Source organism: Dermacentor variabilis, chromosome 10 (assembly GCF_050947875.1).
Source record: "Dermacentor variabilis isolate Ectoservices chromosome 10, ASM5094787v1, whole genome shotgun sequence".
Taxonomy (NCBI): Eukaryota; Metazoa; Arthropoda; class Arachnida; order Ixodida; family Ixodidae; genus Dermacentor; species Dermacentor variabilis.
The window spans coordinates 51,090,678-51,111,761 of record NC_134577.1 but is presented as its reverse complement, the minus strand read 5'-3'; the positions used below and the strand labels follow the sequence as shown (position 1 = coordinate 51,111,761).

Genomic DNA, 21,084 nt, shown 5'->3' with positions numbered 1-21,084 from the left:
ACAAAATAATAAACAAGCAGGGGGGTTTTGGGTCTGCAAGGATGCTTGGGTGCACTTGTTTCTAAAGCTCCCTAATACCACTAGTTATTCCGGAGAGGTTAGGCAATGAACAACGTCATGCCAAAATGACAGCATCCCTGCCATAAGTGACCAATTGAAAATGCAGTGCCAGTGACCTACAGCACATTATGTCTATCCAATTTATTAGGCAGGCCCTCTACTGGTCCGTTAGATGTGTCTAATTGTTTTTCTTTCCTCAAAACACAGACCTCACCTTTGACAACAGTCATTGCTGCAAACTGTGTAGAACTGTACACATGGAGATGGCCTATCAGCTTTTTTAAAAACATTGCAAATGTCCTGAAAGGAGTGCTGACACATCATTAAAGACTTGTAAAACACCACGTGCTTTTCACATGTAAAGTATATGGTTTGAAAATGCTTGTCATTCGACACTAAAGTTGGGTATCAAAAGGCCAAACTTGTCATCAACATTATCGTGACATTGTTTTGCATAGCTAAACTTGTGACTTCATGTAGCAAGGCTATGCATGATGTTCATTAAATGATGATGTCCTCATTGTGGTGTGACTTGCATTTGCCTATATATATGTGTGTGTGTTCATGGGTGAACAGGACCGTGTGCTGTGGATATCTCGCTCAATGACGAGGCTTCTTTTCATTTTCTTACTACATATATTTTTTATACTGTTATTTCTGTTATGCGAAAAGCAGTAGCCATCAATATTATAAGGCGACTATATCTGTTTTTGTTTTAATTTCAATAATAAAAAACATATGTCCATTAAAAAAAGTTTGAAGGCCCAATCCTCTCTGTGAAGGTGGATTGCCAGCGAAGCTGTGACCATCCACTTAACCTATTCTAGCCTAACCAATAAAATGAGTACAACGTAAAATGCGTTGTATAACCATTTATTGCACAACACCAATCACAACGGCTTCATGATCGCTGTGGTATACAATGCGGTCTTCGGTTCTGACAGTTGCAACATTCTTCGCCAACGTTAGTCAACACAAGAGGCATGGATGCTGGTTGGTAGTTTCTTTTCTGTGTAACACTTTGGTACCAACTCGTCGAAGACAAAGTCTGCAAACAACTTGTTTTCCTGTTTCGAAACGTCGACGTTAAAGACCCCCACGATGACGAAAGGCGAAATCTTATCTCTCGTCAACACAGTGAAGTGCGTTTGCATGAACCACTCTACGTCGGCCTTGGAAGTACTCGGCAAAATGTACACTGTGAAGACGACGATTCTATCGCGGGTTTTCATGGCACACACATCGCCGCAGTCGACCGGGTCAGACTTAAACGTGGCGCGGTCACGCACACTTCTTTTCTTGCGTAGATGGCGACTCTGGCAGAGCGGTTGTCACTTCGTTTTGTGGCCGTTATTCCAACGTAGCCGGTCACTTCGGCAACTATGTCCGTCCATGTTTCCGAGAGACACAGCATCTGAACCTTGTTGAGCACAAAGTCATGCATTAGGTCTTTGGAACGAAGACCAAGCGATCTCACGTTGAGAGAGGCAAGCGAGATCGAGTGCGGTTCCCGTGACGGTGGCCAGGTGATGGAGCCGAGTTTTCCGTGGACCATGACAAGAAAATCACCGGTTGGTAGAGGTAAACAGCTTTGCTGCAAAAAAAAAGTGAAACCCGCTGCCCTAGCTGTGGCATGCTTGATGCTCTGCAGAGCTAAAGATCATGGGCTTGATCCCGGCCGCAGCAGCCGCATTCGGATGGTGCCGAAATGCAAGGCCCATGCACTTAGATTTAGGAGCTCGTCACAGAGCCCCAAGTAGTCAAAATTAATCCAGAGTCCTCAACTACTATGTTCCTCGTGATCTGATTGTAGTTTTGGCATGTAAAACCTCAGAATCGCATCTCTTTAAATTACACAGTAAAGAGCGCTGTACACAATTCTTATGGTTGTGCTCTTGTACAGCAGCTGCAGTGGTCACAGAAAACGTGACCCTGCGTATCTTGTGATGTCATGATGCATCTACCTCCTGGGTGCCAAAATGGGTACCGAAACTGGTACCCATGAGGTGTACATGATGAGATGCACTGGATCACCCCTTGGGTACCCCAAGGTACTAAGAACAATAGTCCTGGACACCAAAATCGAAACCCATTTTATAGGAAACTAGCTGGGGCACTTTGGCACCTGCCAGTATATTCTTCAAGGTTTAGATCCAGGTTTTAGGACCTTCAATTACTGCAAAAGAATGAGAAATAGAAATGTTGGGTTGGTACTCCTTTAATGCTATCTGAATGAGAAGATGAAGATCAATGCTGAAACAGCCATCAAAAATGTGCTTCAATATTAAGAAAAAAAGAAAAAAAGTGATGACTTGCATGGCAAGTACACAGTGCTATGTACATTTAGTCAATATCCAAAGTTGCTGCTTTCTGAAATTAAGTACGAGTCAGCTGCCACAAATTCAATTGATTCAATTTTACCCCACTTTATTCGACGTAACAGAGTGCCATGAGCACACAGACAAGAACCACAATAACTGGCTTGATGCATCTGCGTTATTATGTACAGGTCTGCAGTTCAGTAGTGAAGGGAATAAAGGATGTCCGATTTTCAAGATGCATGTAACTGGTGCATAAAAGCAACGAGTATGGCAAAAATGAATATTTGCAAACTCCCCTCATGGCGAACTTGACAGTATATGAGCTAGTTCACACAAATAGTGAACAGGGAGTTAGGAAATGCGTCAGAAATGCTGATTTTGTTAATGTGCTCACTCCACTGTGGCATGCATAGAAAAATGCGACAATTGGAACTCAACAGTCCAGATGTTGCATGACGCAAAAACCAATGTCTTAGCTTCATGATTTTCCGCTTGGGGCAATGGGAGAAAGCAACCCTGAAGTTCTGACAAGTCTCCTTTTGGCACCAAATAGACGATGCATGAAATTTGTTAAGCAGGTTTCCCATGCACATAAGCTTACCCTAAGCAAGACGAATAGATTCTCTTCCAGTAGCACTGTTGAAGATGAAAAGTGTGCTTTAAAAATCTCGGATGTTGCGAGAAATAGAGGGCTGCAAGGTTGGTGGCACAGGCTGACCACTTTGACTGCTCATTTACAATTCTAGTGCGAGAGCTCAGCCGCCTTGGTTAGGTCAGACGTGATGTATGAAAGAACACACTCGCGGTTTTAGCATGTCATCTATATTGAGCTGTGCAAGAGGACAGTGCTGCAAAGGATGAAGGTAGTAGCCATCTCTGGCCTGCTGCCACCTCTGGCGTTGGCCAGAGAGAGCAGATTCAGAGGCCAGGCATGACGTAGGCGATGTTGTTGAGAATCCTGGTGAGCGTTTCCTTTGAACATCCGTTCATCTCCTTTCCGACAGCTGTCAGACAGAGGAGTGGGCCTAGGGCGCAGAGCGTTGAGTCAAGCAGGACGGAGAGACTCCCCGACACTGCTATCTGGCCCTGCGAGAGTAGGAGCAGGGTGTGCTCGTCAAAGTTGAGTGCGTGCCAATGCTGAGTGCTATAGTTTGGTGCAAGGTAAGGAGTAGCAAACATCCACAGTCAAAACCCATTTTTCCTCCAGTTTCTTCCTCCAGGTTACACCGTATTACGCAAAGGTAGAACCACTGGTAGAGGAGGTGGTGTAGACCTATTTATTAGAAATCATCTTGAGTTCGCCATGTTACCAGATTTCTTGCCCCTGGAATCGGTCTGGTCTAAGATAAGGTTTCACGCTCTTGTTGTTGCTGTTGGTGCCATTTACCGTGCTCCTCACACTGACAGTGATGCCTTCAATGAAATGAATGATTTATATCCATGAAAATAGACTTAACTGCTGTAAGTTGGTTATTTGTGGTGATTTTAATGTGCTTGGGATAGATTGGCTATCACTCTCTCCAACTGGCTGTGATAAGGCATTATGCGATTCGCTCATTAGCACAGCACATTTTTCTTACTTGACTCAAACCATGACCACACCCACCCGCAAAGCCTCTATCCTGGACCTCATATTTATAGACGCACAACTAGCACAACATGGTCATAGCTGCAGTGTCATCGATGGACTATCTGATCACAAAGCTGCTTTGATTACGCTTAATGTCGCATGCGCACCTTAGGAGCCATCCTATAGAAACGTTCTTGATTTTTCCTGTGCCGACGACAACTCTATTACTGACATGCTTGCTTCATCGTTTGATGACTTCTTATCATGTAGTAATTCTTGCAATGTTGACAGACTGCTGGCGATGTTTTGTGGCACAGTAAAGCATTGCATACATCATTACATCCCCTACAAGTGTATAGAGTGCGACGGTCAAAAACCTTGGTACGCGGGAGAAGTAATCCAACTCATTCGCCGCATTAAGAGGCACCGGAAGTCTCGTAGCTTTCCTTCTCCCGACGGGACCTGCCTACTGACATCTCTAAAAGCTACACTAAAAGCTAAAATAACTGAGGCAAAACATTTTACTTAAACAATACTCTCGTCACTTACATGAAAGAAAATTCAGCCAAGTTTTGGAAAGCAGTTGTTGCTCCACATCAGAAGCCCTCTTCATTTATTCTCAATAGTGTGCCTTGCTCTGATTCTTCCACCATTTCTCAGGCCCTCAGTGATCACTTCAAGGTCGTTTTCACTTTGGATGACGGAACCACTCCCCCTTTTAATACCACCACAATATTATCCCCCTTCCCAACCATAGAGATAGCAGCTTCTGGTGTGCACAACCTATTGCAAAATTTAGACACGAGCGAAGGTTCAGATGTTATTCCAAATGTGTTCTTAAAACGTTATTACGAATGGAGCTCGCGATACCTAACAGTAATTTTTAAGCAGTCATTGGAAACATCAACTGTACCTCTACTCTGGAAAAATGCTCGAATCATTCCAGTTCGTAAGGATGGCAACAGGCATATCATACCAAACTATAGGCCAATATCCTTGAAATCATCCTGCTGTAAATTGTTAGAGCATATAATTCACAAATATATTGCGGAGTACTTCACCAAACATAACTTTCTATCTCAGGCTCAACACAGATTTCGGTCAGGCTTTTCTACCGAATCACAACTAATTGAATTCACTCACGACATTGCTTCGGCATAAAACTTGAGAGGACAGATAGACGCAATATTTATAGACTACTCAAAAGCATTTGATACAATATGTCACAATAAGCTCCTCTATAAACTCGGATTACTCATTAAACAAGATAAGTTCTTTGCCTGGTTAACTGATTATTTACATTCAAGGTCTCAGTACACTGATTGTAATTATTCACAGTCGGCCACAATCTATATGACTTCGGGGGTCCCACAAGGCTCGATCCTGGAGCCACTCTTGTTTCTTATTTATATTAATGATGTTGTTGAGGCCACTGCTGACTCTTCCATTAAATAAGATTATACGTCGATGATTGCGTGCTTTATACCAGTGTATATAACCGAACTGATCAACAGAAACTAAATGAGTCGTTTTCACTCTTCTATGACTGGAGCGAAGAATGGCAGATGGCTATAAATTTTAAGAAAACTGTATCAATGACTTTTACAAATAAGAAACAAACTCTTAAGTTTTACATATAGTTACAACTATAATATGCTGGCCAGTACTAAGCAATATAAATACCTAGGCGTAACCTTCACGACTAACTTGAAATGACCCAGGCGCATAGACATAATGTGCGTGAAAGCACAGCGAAAGTTGTGCTATTTAAGGCAAACCCTTAAGAGTGCACATAAGGAATGCAAACTGACTGTCTACAAAAGCTTGGTAAGACCAATACTTGAATACATGTCCACTGTCTGGTCCCATAATCTAGTCTGTGATGTAGACAAACTGAAATCAGGGCAAAAGAAAGCTGTTCGACTTATTTTTTGCCGCTATGATCACCTTTTCTCACTTTCCTTTTATGCAGTGGAGCTATCACTGTCACCACTAGCAATCAGACGTAGGGCGAGCGCATTATTCTCCTGCACAAAATAGTTAATCAACAATCCCACATTATATCCCCCACTGTTTTCACAAGGTGTACAACACCCCATACCAGGCAGACCCATCCGTTGAACTTTGTTTTCCTTAAACCATCCCTTCCTTCCTTCTCCCCCACACCATTGAACTTTGGAATAACCTTGAAGCGTCCTTGCGTGAATTGCTTCTTGATCAATTTGTTACGCAACTAACCAATTATGTGTATTAATCTTTCTTTGTTTTCAACAATCACGTACCCACTACTTCTATGTCTTGCCTATGCAAGATGGCAGTGCTTGTAAATAAATAAATAATTAAGTAAATAAATAAATAAATAATATAATGAAGGTGCCCATTTGACATGAAAATGTATTTTTTATCTCCAATATTCATTATGTAACAATACACATCAATACTTACAAAACAAAAAAAGCAAATGGGTCTGCACAAAATAAATGCAAATGTACTAATGCCTCAAATGGACCAGCAAAGGGCCTTCTGTTGATTTTGATGGCCTGTAAATATTGCACTGTATCTATACAGTAAAACCTCGTTAAACTGTACCCGGTTAACCCTTTGAGGGTCAATGACGTGAATATACGGCGCCGTGAACAAGTCCAAAATGGTTGATGCCGTGTACTTACGGTGCAGTCTGTACGTTTAAAAAGCGCGCGGGCAGCGGTTTGGGTTTTCTTCTGCAGGTGGTTTCGGCTTCTTGTGCTCGCAAACTGATGGCCATCTCATTACTAATCGCTCAAAGGGCGACCGCCTGTGTCTTGTTCGTTTAGTGCTCACAGGGGTGCGCATAGGAAGCATGCCGCCGTGCATGCGCTTCCTTCCTTCATTTTTTTTTTTTTTGAGAGTCACGAAAACTATTCGTCTCTGGTTGGCAATAAGATGAAGATTAGCGAAAGTTTGTCACATGTTTTGCTTTTTTGACGGGCACACAGTTTTCTTGAGTGCGCTCACCTACACAGTTCGATTATGCTATGGGCATAAATATTAGTGTAAGAGCAGGAACATTTGACACTTGCAAAATATTCTCGTGTGCGCATTTTCTAAGCCTTGAACTATGCGTATAACAATGCATCAAATTTTTAATTCTTATAAGTTTATTTCCTTTTTTTATTGTTGTTATTCATGAATAAACAGTAAATATATACCAATGCAAAATATTTTTTTCTCACTTTATGGTCACCCTAGAAAAATTACAAACTTTTTTTTAAGTAGGTCCCTCAGAAGAATTGGAATCTGCAATAAAAATATCGACCCTGAAAGGGTTAAACAGTAGTTTGGTTCAAATCCCCAACTCAGCGCCCGTTGAACATAACGCATTTTGTATCCGCATAAACCGTACCAGCTTATTGCACACGTATTGGTTAACATGTAGTGTTTCTACTTTTTGTCGCAGAATCACGGTGGTACGTTGGCCCAGCAGAGCAACGAGCCTCAGAGATCAGAATGGCCTCCAAGCGCAAACTCAGAGGGCGCTTGGAAGGGTGAAGCCACATCAACATCATTTCGGTGTCGTGCCAGAGTTGGTTGGTTGGCATATGGTTGTGGCCAGTGTTGTGGTGTTGTAGCTAGGACAAAAACAGGGTGCTTAGCATAGAAGAAGAGTTGGACATTGTTCGTGCTGTTGAATGTGGCAGGAAGAAGTCGGCGCTGGCACTCGAGAGGGATCTACCGTTGACTACGGTGTGTGGCATTTAGAATGCAAAGGAGAAGTTGCTCAGCAATACTGCTGCAACTGTGAAGATACGTCAGTTATGAGGTTCATCTTTTCAAAGCTCAACTTTTCGCCATAGTTGCCTCTGTTATTGCCAAAGTGTTGCCTAACGACAGTAATGAGGACAGCACAGAAAGTGACAACACGGGCGATTCAGGCCCGACAGTGGCAGATGCTGCTCGTTACATCAGCCTCATGTGGGTGTTTGCCGAGAAGCGGGGGCTGGCGGAAAAGCTGGCTCATAGATTGAGTGAGTTTGAGGTCGGCATCATCGCTCCTAGCCTGCCTCGGCATCAAACAAAAATACAACATACTTTTGTCGCACGAAGTGAATAAATACTGCATGTTTTCTGCCCTTTCATCACACTCTCTCGTAGTTCCGTTTTGGCAGGTAAGTGGGTGATCTCGCGCTTCGATTTAGTACAGACTTTTTCCAACCTCCGGCCAACTACACTTCAATGAGGTTTCACTGTGCATGGCATGTGAGTAATGCTACATCATTTCACATGAACGTAGCTCCGTCTTTAATGTGCAACCGTGCGATCACTTTTTTGGCTTCTCATTCATCATTGGTATTTTATCACTTTCTGAATGGCCTATTTGGTGTGCAGAGGATGACAAGTGGTGGTTTCTTTTTTCGCAACATAGGTGGCAGTAGATATGCTATCCCCTTCACTTTTGTTTGGCAAGACTTTCAGTATTACATATGGCTTTATGCATTTCATGTACTGCGGGGCATCACTATACTTTTCGTGACAGTTGATAACAGTGAGCCACGACTTCTTAAAATTATGTTATTGAAGTAATTCATATGATTCAAAACTTAGCCAATGTGGCACTGTTTCTTCAAAAATCGAAGAGTCCTTATGGGGTCAAGTCTTTGACTAACAGGAATAGTCAGCTTAGAAACTTAAAATGTAATAACTATTACTGCTAAAAAAAGTAATGTACCAGAAGCAGGAACCAAAAGAGGCATTGTATGTACCTCATGCTCAGTCAGTCGTTGACCGATGGTGCTCAGTGACTCGCCCAGGAGCTTCAGGTGAGCAGCTACGTCGACCGGGCCAATGCCAAGTGACCGTGGGCCCTCCCCGGTAGAGGCCATGGCTCTGGCATCTTCCTGAGCTGAAACCAGAGTCGTGGCCGGCGTCGCGGCTCCCGAGGGGGCCGCTTTCGTGGCTCCACCTGAAGCCCGTCCCTGTGAGGCGGCCGTGGTGGTTGTGGAAGGAGCGGTGGTCGTGGCAGGCGTTGATGTGGCTGTGTTTGAAGGCCGCCCGGTGCTGATCAGCATTGAACCTTTGGTGGCCGGAACTTTGGCCTTACGGCGCCATGCCTACAATTCAATGAAGAAAGTAAATATATCCAGCACTAACAAAGTCCAAGAATAGTTGACATGAAAGCAGGGGCTATATTATGGGCCATCATTTATGGTATAAGTATTGCTTTCAACGGACACTAATTGCTCAAGCGAACATTCGAAGGAGTATTGACGCAAAAATTCTTATCTGGCTTCTTATGCTTTATTAGATAGCTGCTGACTCTGTAACGATGATGTGGTGCCAAAATTTCTAGAATGCACGACAAATAGTGAATAATATGATCTTTTAATGTGACCAGTTCGAAATGCATGTCAAAATTAGTGCAGCTTCACTGCATAGGGCGCATTGACAAAGGCCTCTCCTTAAGTCATAAATATCGGAGCCAGTGGTAACCTGTGATCAACTGACAATATGGCCCCAGAAAACATTTAACTACTGAACAGACAAACATTTCTCATGTCCTGAAAAGAAGAGAAAGCTTACAATTTTCTCCTTCTCTGGTAGCATCTTCCAGGCTTCTCCCAGCTTCTTGCTTATAGAGACAAAATCTGGAACATGTCCAAGGACACATTGTTTAAGCAATGGCATGCTCTGCACAGCTTTTACAGAGTGCAACTTTATATTTATTCAATGGAATGATGTTCAGATAATCAAAAACTGCCATACTCAACTGTAACTGACATCTACATTATGTGAAGCACTGTGCATTGCAGCACATGATGACAGTGCATATTGAGCTGGTGAAACCTCAGCGGCCCAAGACGCGCTTTGAGTTTTCCTATTGTCCACTGTTTTAAGACGTTGAACAAGCAAACTAATGGATCAGCGAGCAAATGAGCAAACGTTTACCTTTTCAAGCACTCTACTACCTCATTTAAACTGCCGGGTACATCAAAACGCACGTGCCGCAACGTCAGAATATACAATGGCACCAGAGCGAAACTTCGTGCTGACTTCGTGTTGCTATTCAAGACTGCACGTTGACACTGTTCTTGCTCAATGTGCTTGGCTGGTCCTCCCCTGCTGTCTCATGAGCAGCTGCCAACCAAAGTGTCAGCTACTTCCCCATCCTTGACTGCAGATGGCGATAGTTGAGCCTCAAAAACAAAGAGGTACAATAAAACTGGCTTGACTCAGAGAAGAATGCGTCACATTAACGCTGAATGATGTCTAGTTCATGCTGCTTTAGCTTATTTTGCTTGGGTGGTCCCTCATCATAACCAACAGGCGTTCTGTTTTAGTACTCAAATTGCAAACAATAAAGCAACATAACTTTGTTTTGCCATTTCTTTTTTTCTTGTTTAATAACTACACACATGTCGTAAGGTAGGCTACATTAGAGGCAGCTATCCCAATGAAACTTAACGTGATGCTCCACAGTGTCTGTCGTACATTTCTCGTTCACCACAACCGTGTAATAGATAGGCGCTGAAAATAATTAGCATTCCATGTCAAATATGCAAATGCAGGTAAACTGGCATGCGTACCCAGGTCAGGGTTGTCATTGACAATCCTGCGACGATATTCCTGGCACCACAACATGTACGCAGTCATAGGCCTCGTCTTTGCTTTCTGCAAAAGGAAATCATAAGCAAATAAAAGCTCAACTACAGTAGAATCTCATTCATACATTTTGAAAAAAAAAAAAGACATGGAAAGGAAACATACTATCTAGCAAAACACACGATCCAATGCCACTAAAAAATGTTGCAGTTACCCCCAAAAGGCAAAGTATTCAACTAATACACAGAGTAAAACTCATAGTTTTATGGGCAGTGTAAATTGCAGTAGACATCCACTTACTAAATAAAGTGTGGTGTTATGCTCCTTAAGACCTTAAGACATATGAACAGAGTTCACTCATGACTGCGAGTAGTTGGCGTCAGAACGCAGGCATAGTAAGCAGGAAGCACGCGTGCGCTTTTTCCAAAACAAACATTTCGTTCTATCCCGTGCCTCAACATTTCAACATTTTAAGGCTGGAAACAATGCATGAAACGAGAGCACAATACAAAAGGAATGCAGTGATGATTCCCATGTTGTTCACAGAAGTGACTCACGTGCAGGGTGTGGTGACAACTTGCATGCTCACGATAATGGTTTCCAGCAAGTACGGACGCGAGCGAAGAAAAGCAGTTTAGCAGAGTAGTTTGCTGGGCCAGTTGGAAACCATTATACGTTCACCATGCACCAACTGGCCCAGCAAACTACTCTACAAAATTGCATGCTCACAGCAGAATCAGCTGACATGTACACAAACGACGAGATGAAAGTGATCAGCTTCTTGCTTTCATTACTGAGTGGATTTTGCCAAATGCAGAAGTAGCATAAGGTTTTGAAAATACCAAGGCACCATCGATTAGTCCCAGTGTGTGCTCAACAGAAGGAGTTGGTTGCCATTTCCTTATTACATGATGGGTAAGTTCAGTAAAATCCGTACAGACTCTGGAATCTTCTGTTTCGGGAACAACTACCATCAGAGCGCATCACTCCGCGAGTTCAACAACCGGTGAAAAATTTAATTATTGGGTATTACGTGCCAAACCACCACTTGCTTATGAAGCACGTATTAGAGGGGGACTCCGGAATAGTTTGGACCACCAAGGGTTCTTTAATTTGCACCTAAATCTAATACACTTTTTCTTGCCCCCACAGAAACATGGCCGCCATGGCTGGGATTCAATCTCGCGACCTTATGCTTAGCAGCCCAACACCATAGCCACTAAGCAACCATGGCGGGTCATCAACTGCTGAATCATCTCAGGTGCTTTGCAACCGCTGTAGCTCTAGCCTGGTCTTCTTGTAGAGAGGTATGGGAATGGGAAGTGACCTAATTTAGTCCAGCAGTTGTTTTCAAACCTAATTCCCTCAGCACAGCAGCCCAATGGTCTACCAAGTGACCATGAAAGAGGTTAGACACTGACAGATTGCAAAATAGGTTAGGTTAGGAATACCAAGGAATACCAGCTGTGCGATTGTATGGCAAAGGTACACTCTATCTAAAATGTTCATTCTGTTCACTATTCTTTCTATGTCTAACCTGTATACGCACAGGTTTTCATGTGCTCAAATGTTTCCATATTTCGCGCACTTGGCATATAAATTTATTATCATCATTTTCACAAGGATGTTTGTAAATGCTGTTCTCTGGACAAATTCCACTGCGATGGCTCAATCATGTTTTATATCATAATGCTCAGTCACCACAATATTTTCATATTTCTTGTGTTCTGTCACACTCCAGGGGTTCCTTGGCCCTATCAAGATATTTGACAAGGTTTTCTTGCCAAGGAGGCAACCAACAAATTTATACATGTTCGAAACTAAAATTGAACTGAAAATTGAAACTGGCATGGTGGCTAAACTCAACAAACATTGAGGGGAGAAAATGGGGGGGGAATTCTTTAAAATTCGGGACAGAATAGAAGCGCGATTTCGAATACAATTGAAGGTGCTCGGTCGAGCTGATACGTTCACAAAAAAAAAAAAAAAAAAAGTGCCACACTGTTTTCGTGCAAGCACAAATTCGGTTAGCAAGAATGCAGGCTCACCTCCTTGGCAGGTGCCTTCTTGGATGCGGCTGGTGCCTTAGGTGTGGCAGGTTTCTTGGTGCCCTTCTTGGGAACGGGCTCCTCGTACTCCGGATCATCGTTGGTCTTCTTGACTGGGCGGCTAGCCTTGGCCCTGGAGGTAGTGCTCGCTTTTCCTCTCGCAGATGGTGCTGTCCCACCCCGTTTGGGCGGTGGCCGCCGCTCCTCTTCCGCAATCACCAGGTGAGAGTCCCGTGTGTCGTCATCGTCATCATCATCGTCATCATCGTCGTCGTCATCGTCATCATCATCATCATCACTTTCCTCGACGTTGATCATGTCGGCCCTGGGTTCCAAGTGGTGCATGGCTCGCTGCATCATTAGAGAACAAATGCAGCAAGCTTAGCCAGCAGCAGTGAATGACTGAAAAAATATTTTGAATAATTTTTTTTTTCATGGCTGCACTAGTTAGAAGGAGGACTCTGGGAAATAACAGCTTTACTTGTCTTCTGGTGAAAGAATCCAGGAGCATTCAGAGCTAAGGGAAGATGAAACAGAGTTAAATTACTTCTTTAATTTTTCTTTACAAGACAAAGGGCACATAATTAGAAAATGTGCAGATACGGAGGTCTTCCCTCACAATGGGCAACATGTTCCTGTTTTTTACAACTGGCCCACAAATTTAATCCTGGGGAAGCAAACGGTATGAAACCAACTTTGAATGTTCAGACTTCATGTACAAGTACTATTAAACATAAGACAGAAGTTTTTCTTTAAGCAAGAAAACTTAGGCAAGGAGAGATTCAATGTGGATAAATGAAAGCAATGATGCTAAATTGCACCTTGTCACACCTCATCATAACAAAGCCACATGTGGCACAAAAATACCTTTGTTACATATTCAACACCTTTAACAAACATAGGCACAGATAACGATAAAGCAGATTTTAGATATGCCGCATTTGCTTGATTCCAATGCTACCTCGATTGTAATACACACCCAACTTTTCATGGCCAGAAATGGAAAATGCAATAAGCTTGACCATAACACGCAGCCCAATTTTTATACTTCCAAAAATGCAAAGTTCAGTATGATCCATTGTTCCCTTACTAGATTTTCATGGCAAGATACAGGAAAATCAACTTGTGTTTGCTTGGAAAATAACTTCAAAAAACTATGAGGTCGCTGGATGTGCAATTTGGACACCACGGCCTTCGAGATTGGAAGGTGGGACTGGAGGTCGGGGAGTGGGATTTCCACCACCTATTACCGTTTTGCGATCACACTCGTATCTAACATGTTTCACACCTTAGCGAAACTTTTTGGAAAAAAGTGTGTTAGGATTGAATGAGTACAGCACTTTGTTATGTCTGATAACTTGAATTGACAGCAGTGTTGCCAGTTCAGTGTCGGCATTGTCATCAAAGTGTCCAATACTTGCATACAGCTTTTCTTGACTATGAAGCAAAAGCTATGGGGGTACACGCACTCATATGCAATGTAGTCCTACAGAGTTTGGCACCAGTTTTAGTTTCAATTTCTTTACCCTTGCACAGCTCCTTTACTTTTGAAGGCAAACACAGCTTGGCATGAATTTATGAAGCTGGTTGATGTTTACAGACATCTCGTATGTATCGAGTTCTGAACAGCAGCCAAGGCAGCTTGCATTGGAGCCTCGAAGCGGCCATATGACCTCGGCACCAATGAGAATGTGCTACCGATGCAGGCATCAGTAGAGTCAGCGCAGCACAAGTCAGCTTGCTAACTCGTTTGACACAGCAACGGTTGTGATATTCAAATAGGTTTGCCTGCTTTCTACATAGATATTGCGCGCACTTCTTTTGTGTGCTTCGACAGCCATTTGTTGCTGGAGTTGGTCTTCAGTCTCTAAGGAGAGCTTACAGGCAGGACATCAAGCGACGAACACTCATGTGTAAAGTGTGCGACAGTTTCACGTGCATGCTAATCAAAAAGGGCAAACTAAAAATACAGCAGTTGACAGTAGTGAAGCAGGAATAGATGGAAAGACAGGGAGGTTAGCCAGTTCTCAGACTGGCTGGCTACACTGTGCTGGGGAAAGGGTATAAAGGGAATAAAAGATAATAGAAAAGAGATGTTATAAAGAAAAGGAAATAAGAGCAAAAAAAGAATAATGAGGAAAAAGGATGGAAAGGAGAATACAGCACAGTTTAAAGTCTGTCTTTAGGACCAATTCTCCGTAAGAAGCACAACAACGCTTTCAAAGCCTTCTGGGCTGAGGACGGTCTCGACCAGTCTCCCAGGACCCATTCCTCGAACAAAGGGCGTTTGTCAGGACTATCTAACACTTTTGAAAGTTCTCTCCTGGGTGCACTGATGCAAGGACACTCACAGAGAAGGTGGGCGATTGTTTGCTTGCATCTACAGTTATCGCAGGTAGGAATGTTGGCCATTCTAATCCAAAATGAGTAAGCATTCGTAAAGGCTATGCCAAGCCACAAGGGGCGCAGAAGCATCTCCTCAGCTTTACATAGTCCTGACAGAAGATGTAGCCATAGATTTGGACCCAACTTGTGGAGACAAGCGTTGGTAAATTCCGTCGAGTCCACTGTGCAAGTGTAAGTTCATGTGCAAGCGCCCGAAGCCCTGTAGCTGTGCCTGTTCTGGATAATGGTATAGCCACATAGTGGAGGCCATCATGAGCAGATTGGGCAGCCTCATCTGCACGGTTGTTTCCGTAGATACTGCAATGGCCCGGTATCCACTGATAAACTATGTTGTGTTTTTTCTCAATTGTGTGGTGAAGAAGAAGCCTTATGTAGTTGACAGTAACTTTAGCATATGCTAAAGAGGACAAAGGTGAAAGCCCGCCCATTCATGAGACATTACATTAATTGATATTTTCATTCTAATGCATGGTTACTTTCTATTGTTTTCTCACACTAAAGGTCATGGGTATGAGTGGCTTAATTAACTATACTTTAATTACATGTCTCTTCATTAACTTTCACCCTAATTAACACCAAAGGTTGCAGGTTTGGCTACCACCAAAGCTTGTAGGTTCAAGTGCCTTCATTAAGTATATCTTAATTACTCGTGCCTAAATTAATTTCATCATAATTAACACCAAAGGTAATGGGTTTGACTCATGTCCTTCACGATGTCAAGTGGAATCCAACTTGGAGACGTGGCTGGATCGCTCGTGGTATCCCCACGTTGGATTGAGGGTTCGAGTGCCTTCATCAGCTTCAACTCCCACCAAAGGTCGTGGGTTCGACTCTCGGCCTTCGCGATGTCAACTGGAATCCAACTCGGAAATATCGCTGCGGTTCGCCCCTATCTCCAAGCGGGTTCAACTCCCACCAGAGGTCAAGGGTTCGTGTGGCTTAATTGACTCTTTCTAAATTAACTGTGCCTTAATTCACAAGGATTCTGAAATCTCAGAAAAATTATTTGAAAGGGGCCTGTAGTATGCACAGAGGCCCAAAAGCCGGAGCACATCACATCTGTTGGCTGGTTGAGGAAATGCGACAATATCCAGTCTTTTGTGAGTCTGGCCAAATACCACAGTAACTAACAATGTCAAGGTTCAAATGTAAGTTCAATCTGCCACCCCAGAATGCTATGCAATGAGTTCCTGCAAAACATAGAAATGAATAAAACAGAAAGCGAGTGCATGCTCACCTGTCTAGCTTGCTGGCTGGCCTCAAAGTCAGTGTTACCAGCCGCCACGGCTTTGGCCTGGGGAAGCATTTGGAAAGTCGGCTTTTTGCCCTTCTGCTGCTGCATCTGAAGGTGTGGAAGTGGCCTACCATACTCCATCGAATCATCCGAATCTGAATCTTCCTCTGAACTGGTCTCACTGGACTCCGACGATGAACTCGATGAGTCTGGTGGAAAAGGGGAGGATCAGGGCCAGGTCAGAATCGCATAAGTCCAGAGAAATCCATTTGCCTTGGCACCGGTCATTAAGAAGCAATCGAGGGCTTGCTTCTACACCACCACACGGAGCATGTGGTTTAATGGTTAATGAAGCTTCCCAATGCTTTTAACCAGTAAATTTATTCATACTATTTATTTTAGTTCAATGCTAAGGAGAAGGTAGCTCAAGTTCGCATCCTACAGTAACCTTCTTCTACCATATTATTCTGCTGACAAGTCTTTTGCAGCCATTGAGTTCTGGAACAAGATCCCATTAGGTATCAGGCAAATAATAATTTTGACAATGTGGAGAATCTTTATTTCACATTCAGTACTTACATATAACAAAGACAATTGATCATTCATTATCGCTTTTTAGACAAAAGCTTTTTTCCATGTACTAACACCTTAAAGGTTTCGTAATCCAAATGGTATCTTTATTTTTTGTTGTGTTTACTATTATCCTTGTGCCTTTTGTTACTTGATTACTTGTATAATATGTATTTTACTGGTATTTTCCACATATTCATTTCGTTATTATTCTATCTTATATTTTACGCTGTAGTGTTGCACCATAGTCTTAAACTAAGTTCTAGTATTCTGTAACAGGAGGTCTTCTGTATACTCGCATATCTATGCATGTATTTGTTCACACATTGTATGACTAAACGAATGATTGATTGATGCCATCTTGCAAATCTCATGCCACAAAAATTTTTAAAATCCTTTAAGTGTAAGTGGAGTTATTGCACCAATATGTGGCTTTCTCTTTTTCCGTCTCTGCTAGCACACTGGAAGCTACACAGGGAAGATGCCAAGGGGGGCAAAGCCCCGCCGAAAATTGAGTGTCCTGGTGGTGAAAGGGCTTGTTGCAGCACCCCGAGGTAACCACCGTAGACTACACTACACGCCACCGCTATCTCGGAGGCTATGCGCAGCCAACGTAGCTATGCAAAACTGTTGTGCATAGACAGGCAGTGCAAAGGTGAAATGATTTTTCTGTTTTTTTGAGATCGCTGACATGTAAATGTTTCATTTATTTAGCTAAAAATTGGCAATTATGATGCATTGAGAATGTTCCCACGATCGTGAAATAAGCCAGCTGCTGTTGGTGGGTGTAGCTGCTTGCAATGATGCTGCGTGACGACATTGCGAAAGTGAGATCAAGCAATTTTTCGCTCTTTTCAACACGGAAGTGTAAATTTCCTGCTACATGCAGTGCGCTAATATTTAGCTCACATGTTCACAAGAGCCTCTTGTACAGATCGGCAACATTCTTTTACTATGTTCAAAAAGTGTTTCAGGGGCCCTTTAACACTGAATGTAATTAATTTTGACGTAATTTCTTCTTCCTCGTGTATATGCACCACATGACGGCCACTAAAATTGATGTATTTCTCAATTACCTTTTGAAATTGCATGACCAAAAGCTTAATGTTATGTGAGGTTATATATTATTCAATTGTACTGTCATAATGCTACATTAAAGATGTTTTAAAATCAAGTAAAGCAGAACTTGCGCTCCTTATTTACTTCAAAATGTCTTCCAGATTTGAAAACTAGAATGTGAACAAAGAAAACAATCAAAATTACTGGTGCAGGTTGAACATGCTCGCACCCAGCAGGCAAACTGAATGCAAGCACGCATCTGTCTTTGGTGATGACTGGCCAATGACATGCACTGTACCTTCAGTTATGCCTTGGGCATGCACTCTGCTGCTTGCGTTTCATTCGGCGCAGATAGTACTTTGAATGTTACTGCGCTGCATGAATTTTGGAATACGACAGGCCAATGCAGACACATGAGGATCAAATTGCCGCCAGAACACTTGCCCCCACTGGATGGGCCAATGCAGGCCCAATACAGTGCACCCAGAGCTCCACGTACTTTCGTTGCAAACGGGGCCTGAATTTCCCTCCATCACTTTTGACGACACTTTCACTTTGGTGCAATGCAGTGTCTGGCACGATGACTCACTATAGGTGTAGCGGGCATCCTGTCAAATGGTTAGCCAACCATAGCCGCTACAACTATAGTGAGTCATCGTGCCAGACACTGCATTGCACCAAAGTGAAAGTGTCGTCAAAAGTGATGGAGGGAAATTTAGGCCCCGTTTGCAACGAAAAAGTATGTGGAGCTCTTGTTGCAGTGTATGGGACCTGCGTTGGCTGATCCAGTGGGGGCGATTGTTCAACGCGCAGTGAAAGTGGTATTCCCAAAAGTGATCCATGGTGAATACAGCTGCAGCTCACTCAGGTGTTGACGACGAAATGGGACCAATATCGGGCAAGCAGACTGGAAATGCTCCAGCCAAGAAGATATGTGTGACCAGGTGCTCGTGCATCCCTGCTATGTCACAGTAATGTGACAACACATATATGGTTGCTGATGCCTGATCACAAGAGGAAAAGAGGCAAATGGTTTAGATTCACTTTGATCCTGATTTTCTCACTCTGCTTTCTTATAGGGCGTCAGTTTCATGTAAGGATCGCATTAACTTGGTGCAGCATGCTAGGCGGGCGGCCCGTCATAATCTCTCCACATTTCGTGAAAAGGTTACCCTCCCCCCCTCTCTCTTTATACCAGACGTGATCCTCTTTTCATCTGGCCAAGAATCGTGTCCGCCCTTCACAGTGAAACGTGAGTCTCTGTGCTCGCAATCTAATCGCGGCCAGCGAGATTTAACTTAAGGAGGCTTTGATTAATTGATTCATGTGGTTTAACGTGCCAAAGCAATTGCGGGGCTTAAAGAGGCCACGCTGAGGGCCGCGGCTAGCAGAAAACGTACCGTCCGCGACGTTGCCGGAGCCGTACAACTGCTGGTGCTGAGCCACAGGCACCGCTTTAGGGGCCGTCGGAACGTTCAGGTAGCCGGACTCCTGGATGTTCTGCAAGTTCTTCAGGTGTATCACCCCGTCCACGGCCCTCGCCTTGACTGGGCTCGCCGCCGATTGCGCCGCTTTGGTCGCCGCAGCCTTGGTGATCTTGATGGGAGCCACTTTCTTCTCCGGCGGCTCGACCAGCGGGTCCGGCTCGTCAGACCGCGGCCTCTTCTTGCCCTTCGAAGGTGCGTCGTTCAGGTCGAACGCGTCCCAATCTTCCATTTCCATTAACTTGGCCGACTTCTTGCGAACACGACCCGATCTTGAGATGCCGCCGCTAGCCATGGTTTCGTCCTTTTCTTCCTTCCTCTGGAGGATGCTTGACGAACCGGCTAGTGGTCACCCGAGAAAAGTGAAAGTCGCCCTGCACAAGCAATTTGAACAAGTTTGCGGAAACTGAGCCTCGTTTAATGATGTCGCCCGACGACGCTTTCAGGTTTTCTTCGAGAGAGTCCCAGACGGAGGGTGAAATGATTTTATGAGCTTCGATACGACAAACTTGCGGACCAAACTCTTGTAGTGCGCGCCGCGCGCAGTACCTGATGAGTAGGTCGCCGCCACAATGACGCCATAGGCACTCGGGTCCCGCTAGCTGGATAGCTCGCTCACAGGACGTTTGAGCCGAGAAAAGTAGCGTCCGTGGAGCGGTAATCACAGCAGGACGTTAAATATGAACTGCGCGACGACGCGTCAGGTCGATTTGCGACGTTGAATTCTTGCCAAAACAACAACAAAAACAAAACCGCCATGCGCCGAACAACATGGCCGGAAAAATGAAGCTCGAAGTTTCGTATATGCGGAACGTGTACAAAATTTTTAAATGTAAAGCGCAGTTGCATTTCTTCACACTTTGCTGCTGAAATGTTAGTGCAAATACCTTAGTATTGCATTACAGACCTTTAGCGCTGTAGGACGAGACGTTCATTTGAGGGATCGCCAGCCATTTGTGCGCAGGCGCGAGTAAGAGCAGGCGCGAAAGAGAAAATCTGGGGGCTTTCGCTCCTTGAATATGCGACTCTGGCGACTCTGCCTAGGCACTACTATGCGATAGGCGGTAGTGCTAAACCTAGCATCGCAAGTTGGCGGCTCGACGCAATTATATTTATTCAATCGTGTTGTTTGCTAATTAAAAGAACGTGTCACTATTTCGCATTATTGGCGGCGCCTCCAGGACACCAACGCGCCAACGGGGACATCAAAGCTAGAAGCCGGACTGGTCCGTGGGTTAGGGCTCGCAGAGGCCTGCGCGTGCCAGAAGAGTATCGGCTGTCCGCTATCGCGGACAGCCAATTTTTTAAGCGAACACCCCCTGGCACGCTTCGGCCTCCGCGGCCCCAACCCACGGGCCGCCCTGCTTCCAGCTTCGATCCCCCCGCTACCGCTTGGGTGCCCCGGAGATCCTGCGCAGCCTGCTTTAATATAACCTCAGGTGCTCTCCTGAGGCCTCCGTTTGCCGGTTACATATGCCCTCCTGGAGCAGTGCTTGCAAAAAAATGCGATCTATCGTCGCGACTAACAAAAGGACCCGCGACTTATACAACACAGTCAGAACCTTGCCCCTTCGGAGACAGTGATTACCAAATGGGGCGTCCGCGCCCACTGCCTCACCGCGCGGGCAGTCAGCGGCGGAGCGTAAACAAACTCGGCCTCCCTGCGCCATGCCAGCGCGGAACGCGTGTTTTCCTCGCATTTTTCCCGGCACGCCTAGGGACAAACGCACGCTACACGCGCAAAGAAACTCCTCCA

At 44.2% G+C, this 21,084-nt stretch overlaps 1 protein-coding gene across 4 annotated transcripts in view; it reads right to left on the bottom strand.

Moving 5' to 3' along the window:
- Positions 1-20,091, bottom strand: part of LOC142560536 (uncharacterized) — a 36,820-nt gene extending 16,729 nt beyond the window's left edge. For 3 of the 4 annotated variants that reach the window (XR_012823390.1, XR_012823389.1, XM_075672713.1), the window contains exons 1-6: positions 19,245-20,091; positions 16,219-16,424; positions 12,576-12,926; positions 10,512-10,596; positions 9,508-9,572; positions 8,691-9,038 (exon numbers count right to left, since the gene is read on the bottom strand). Coding sequence is in view for 2 of the 4 variants with exons in the window: in XM_075672713.1 (XP_075528828.1) it covers positions 8,691-9,038; positions 9,508-9,572; positions 10,512-10,596; positions 12,576-12,926; positions 16,219-16,424; positions 19,245-19,623 (1,434 nt within the window). In the remaining 2 variants the exon portion in view is untranslated. Of the gene's footprint in view, positions 1-2,262; positions 3,468-8,690; positions 9,039-9,507; positions 9,573-10,511; positions 10,597-12,575; positions 12,927-16,218; positions 16,425-19,244 lie in introns of those variants that run through there. The other variant, XM_075672712.1, reaches the window with a different exon arrangement.
- Between the last annotated feature and the right edge of the window lie 993 nt (positions 20,092-21,084).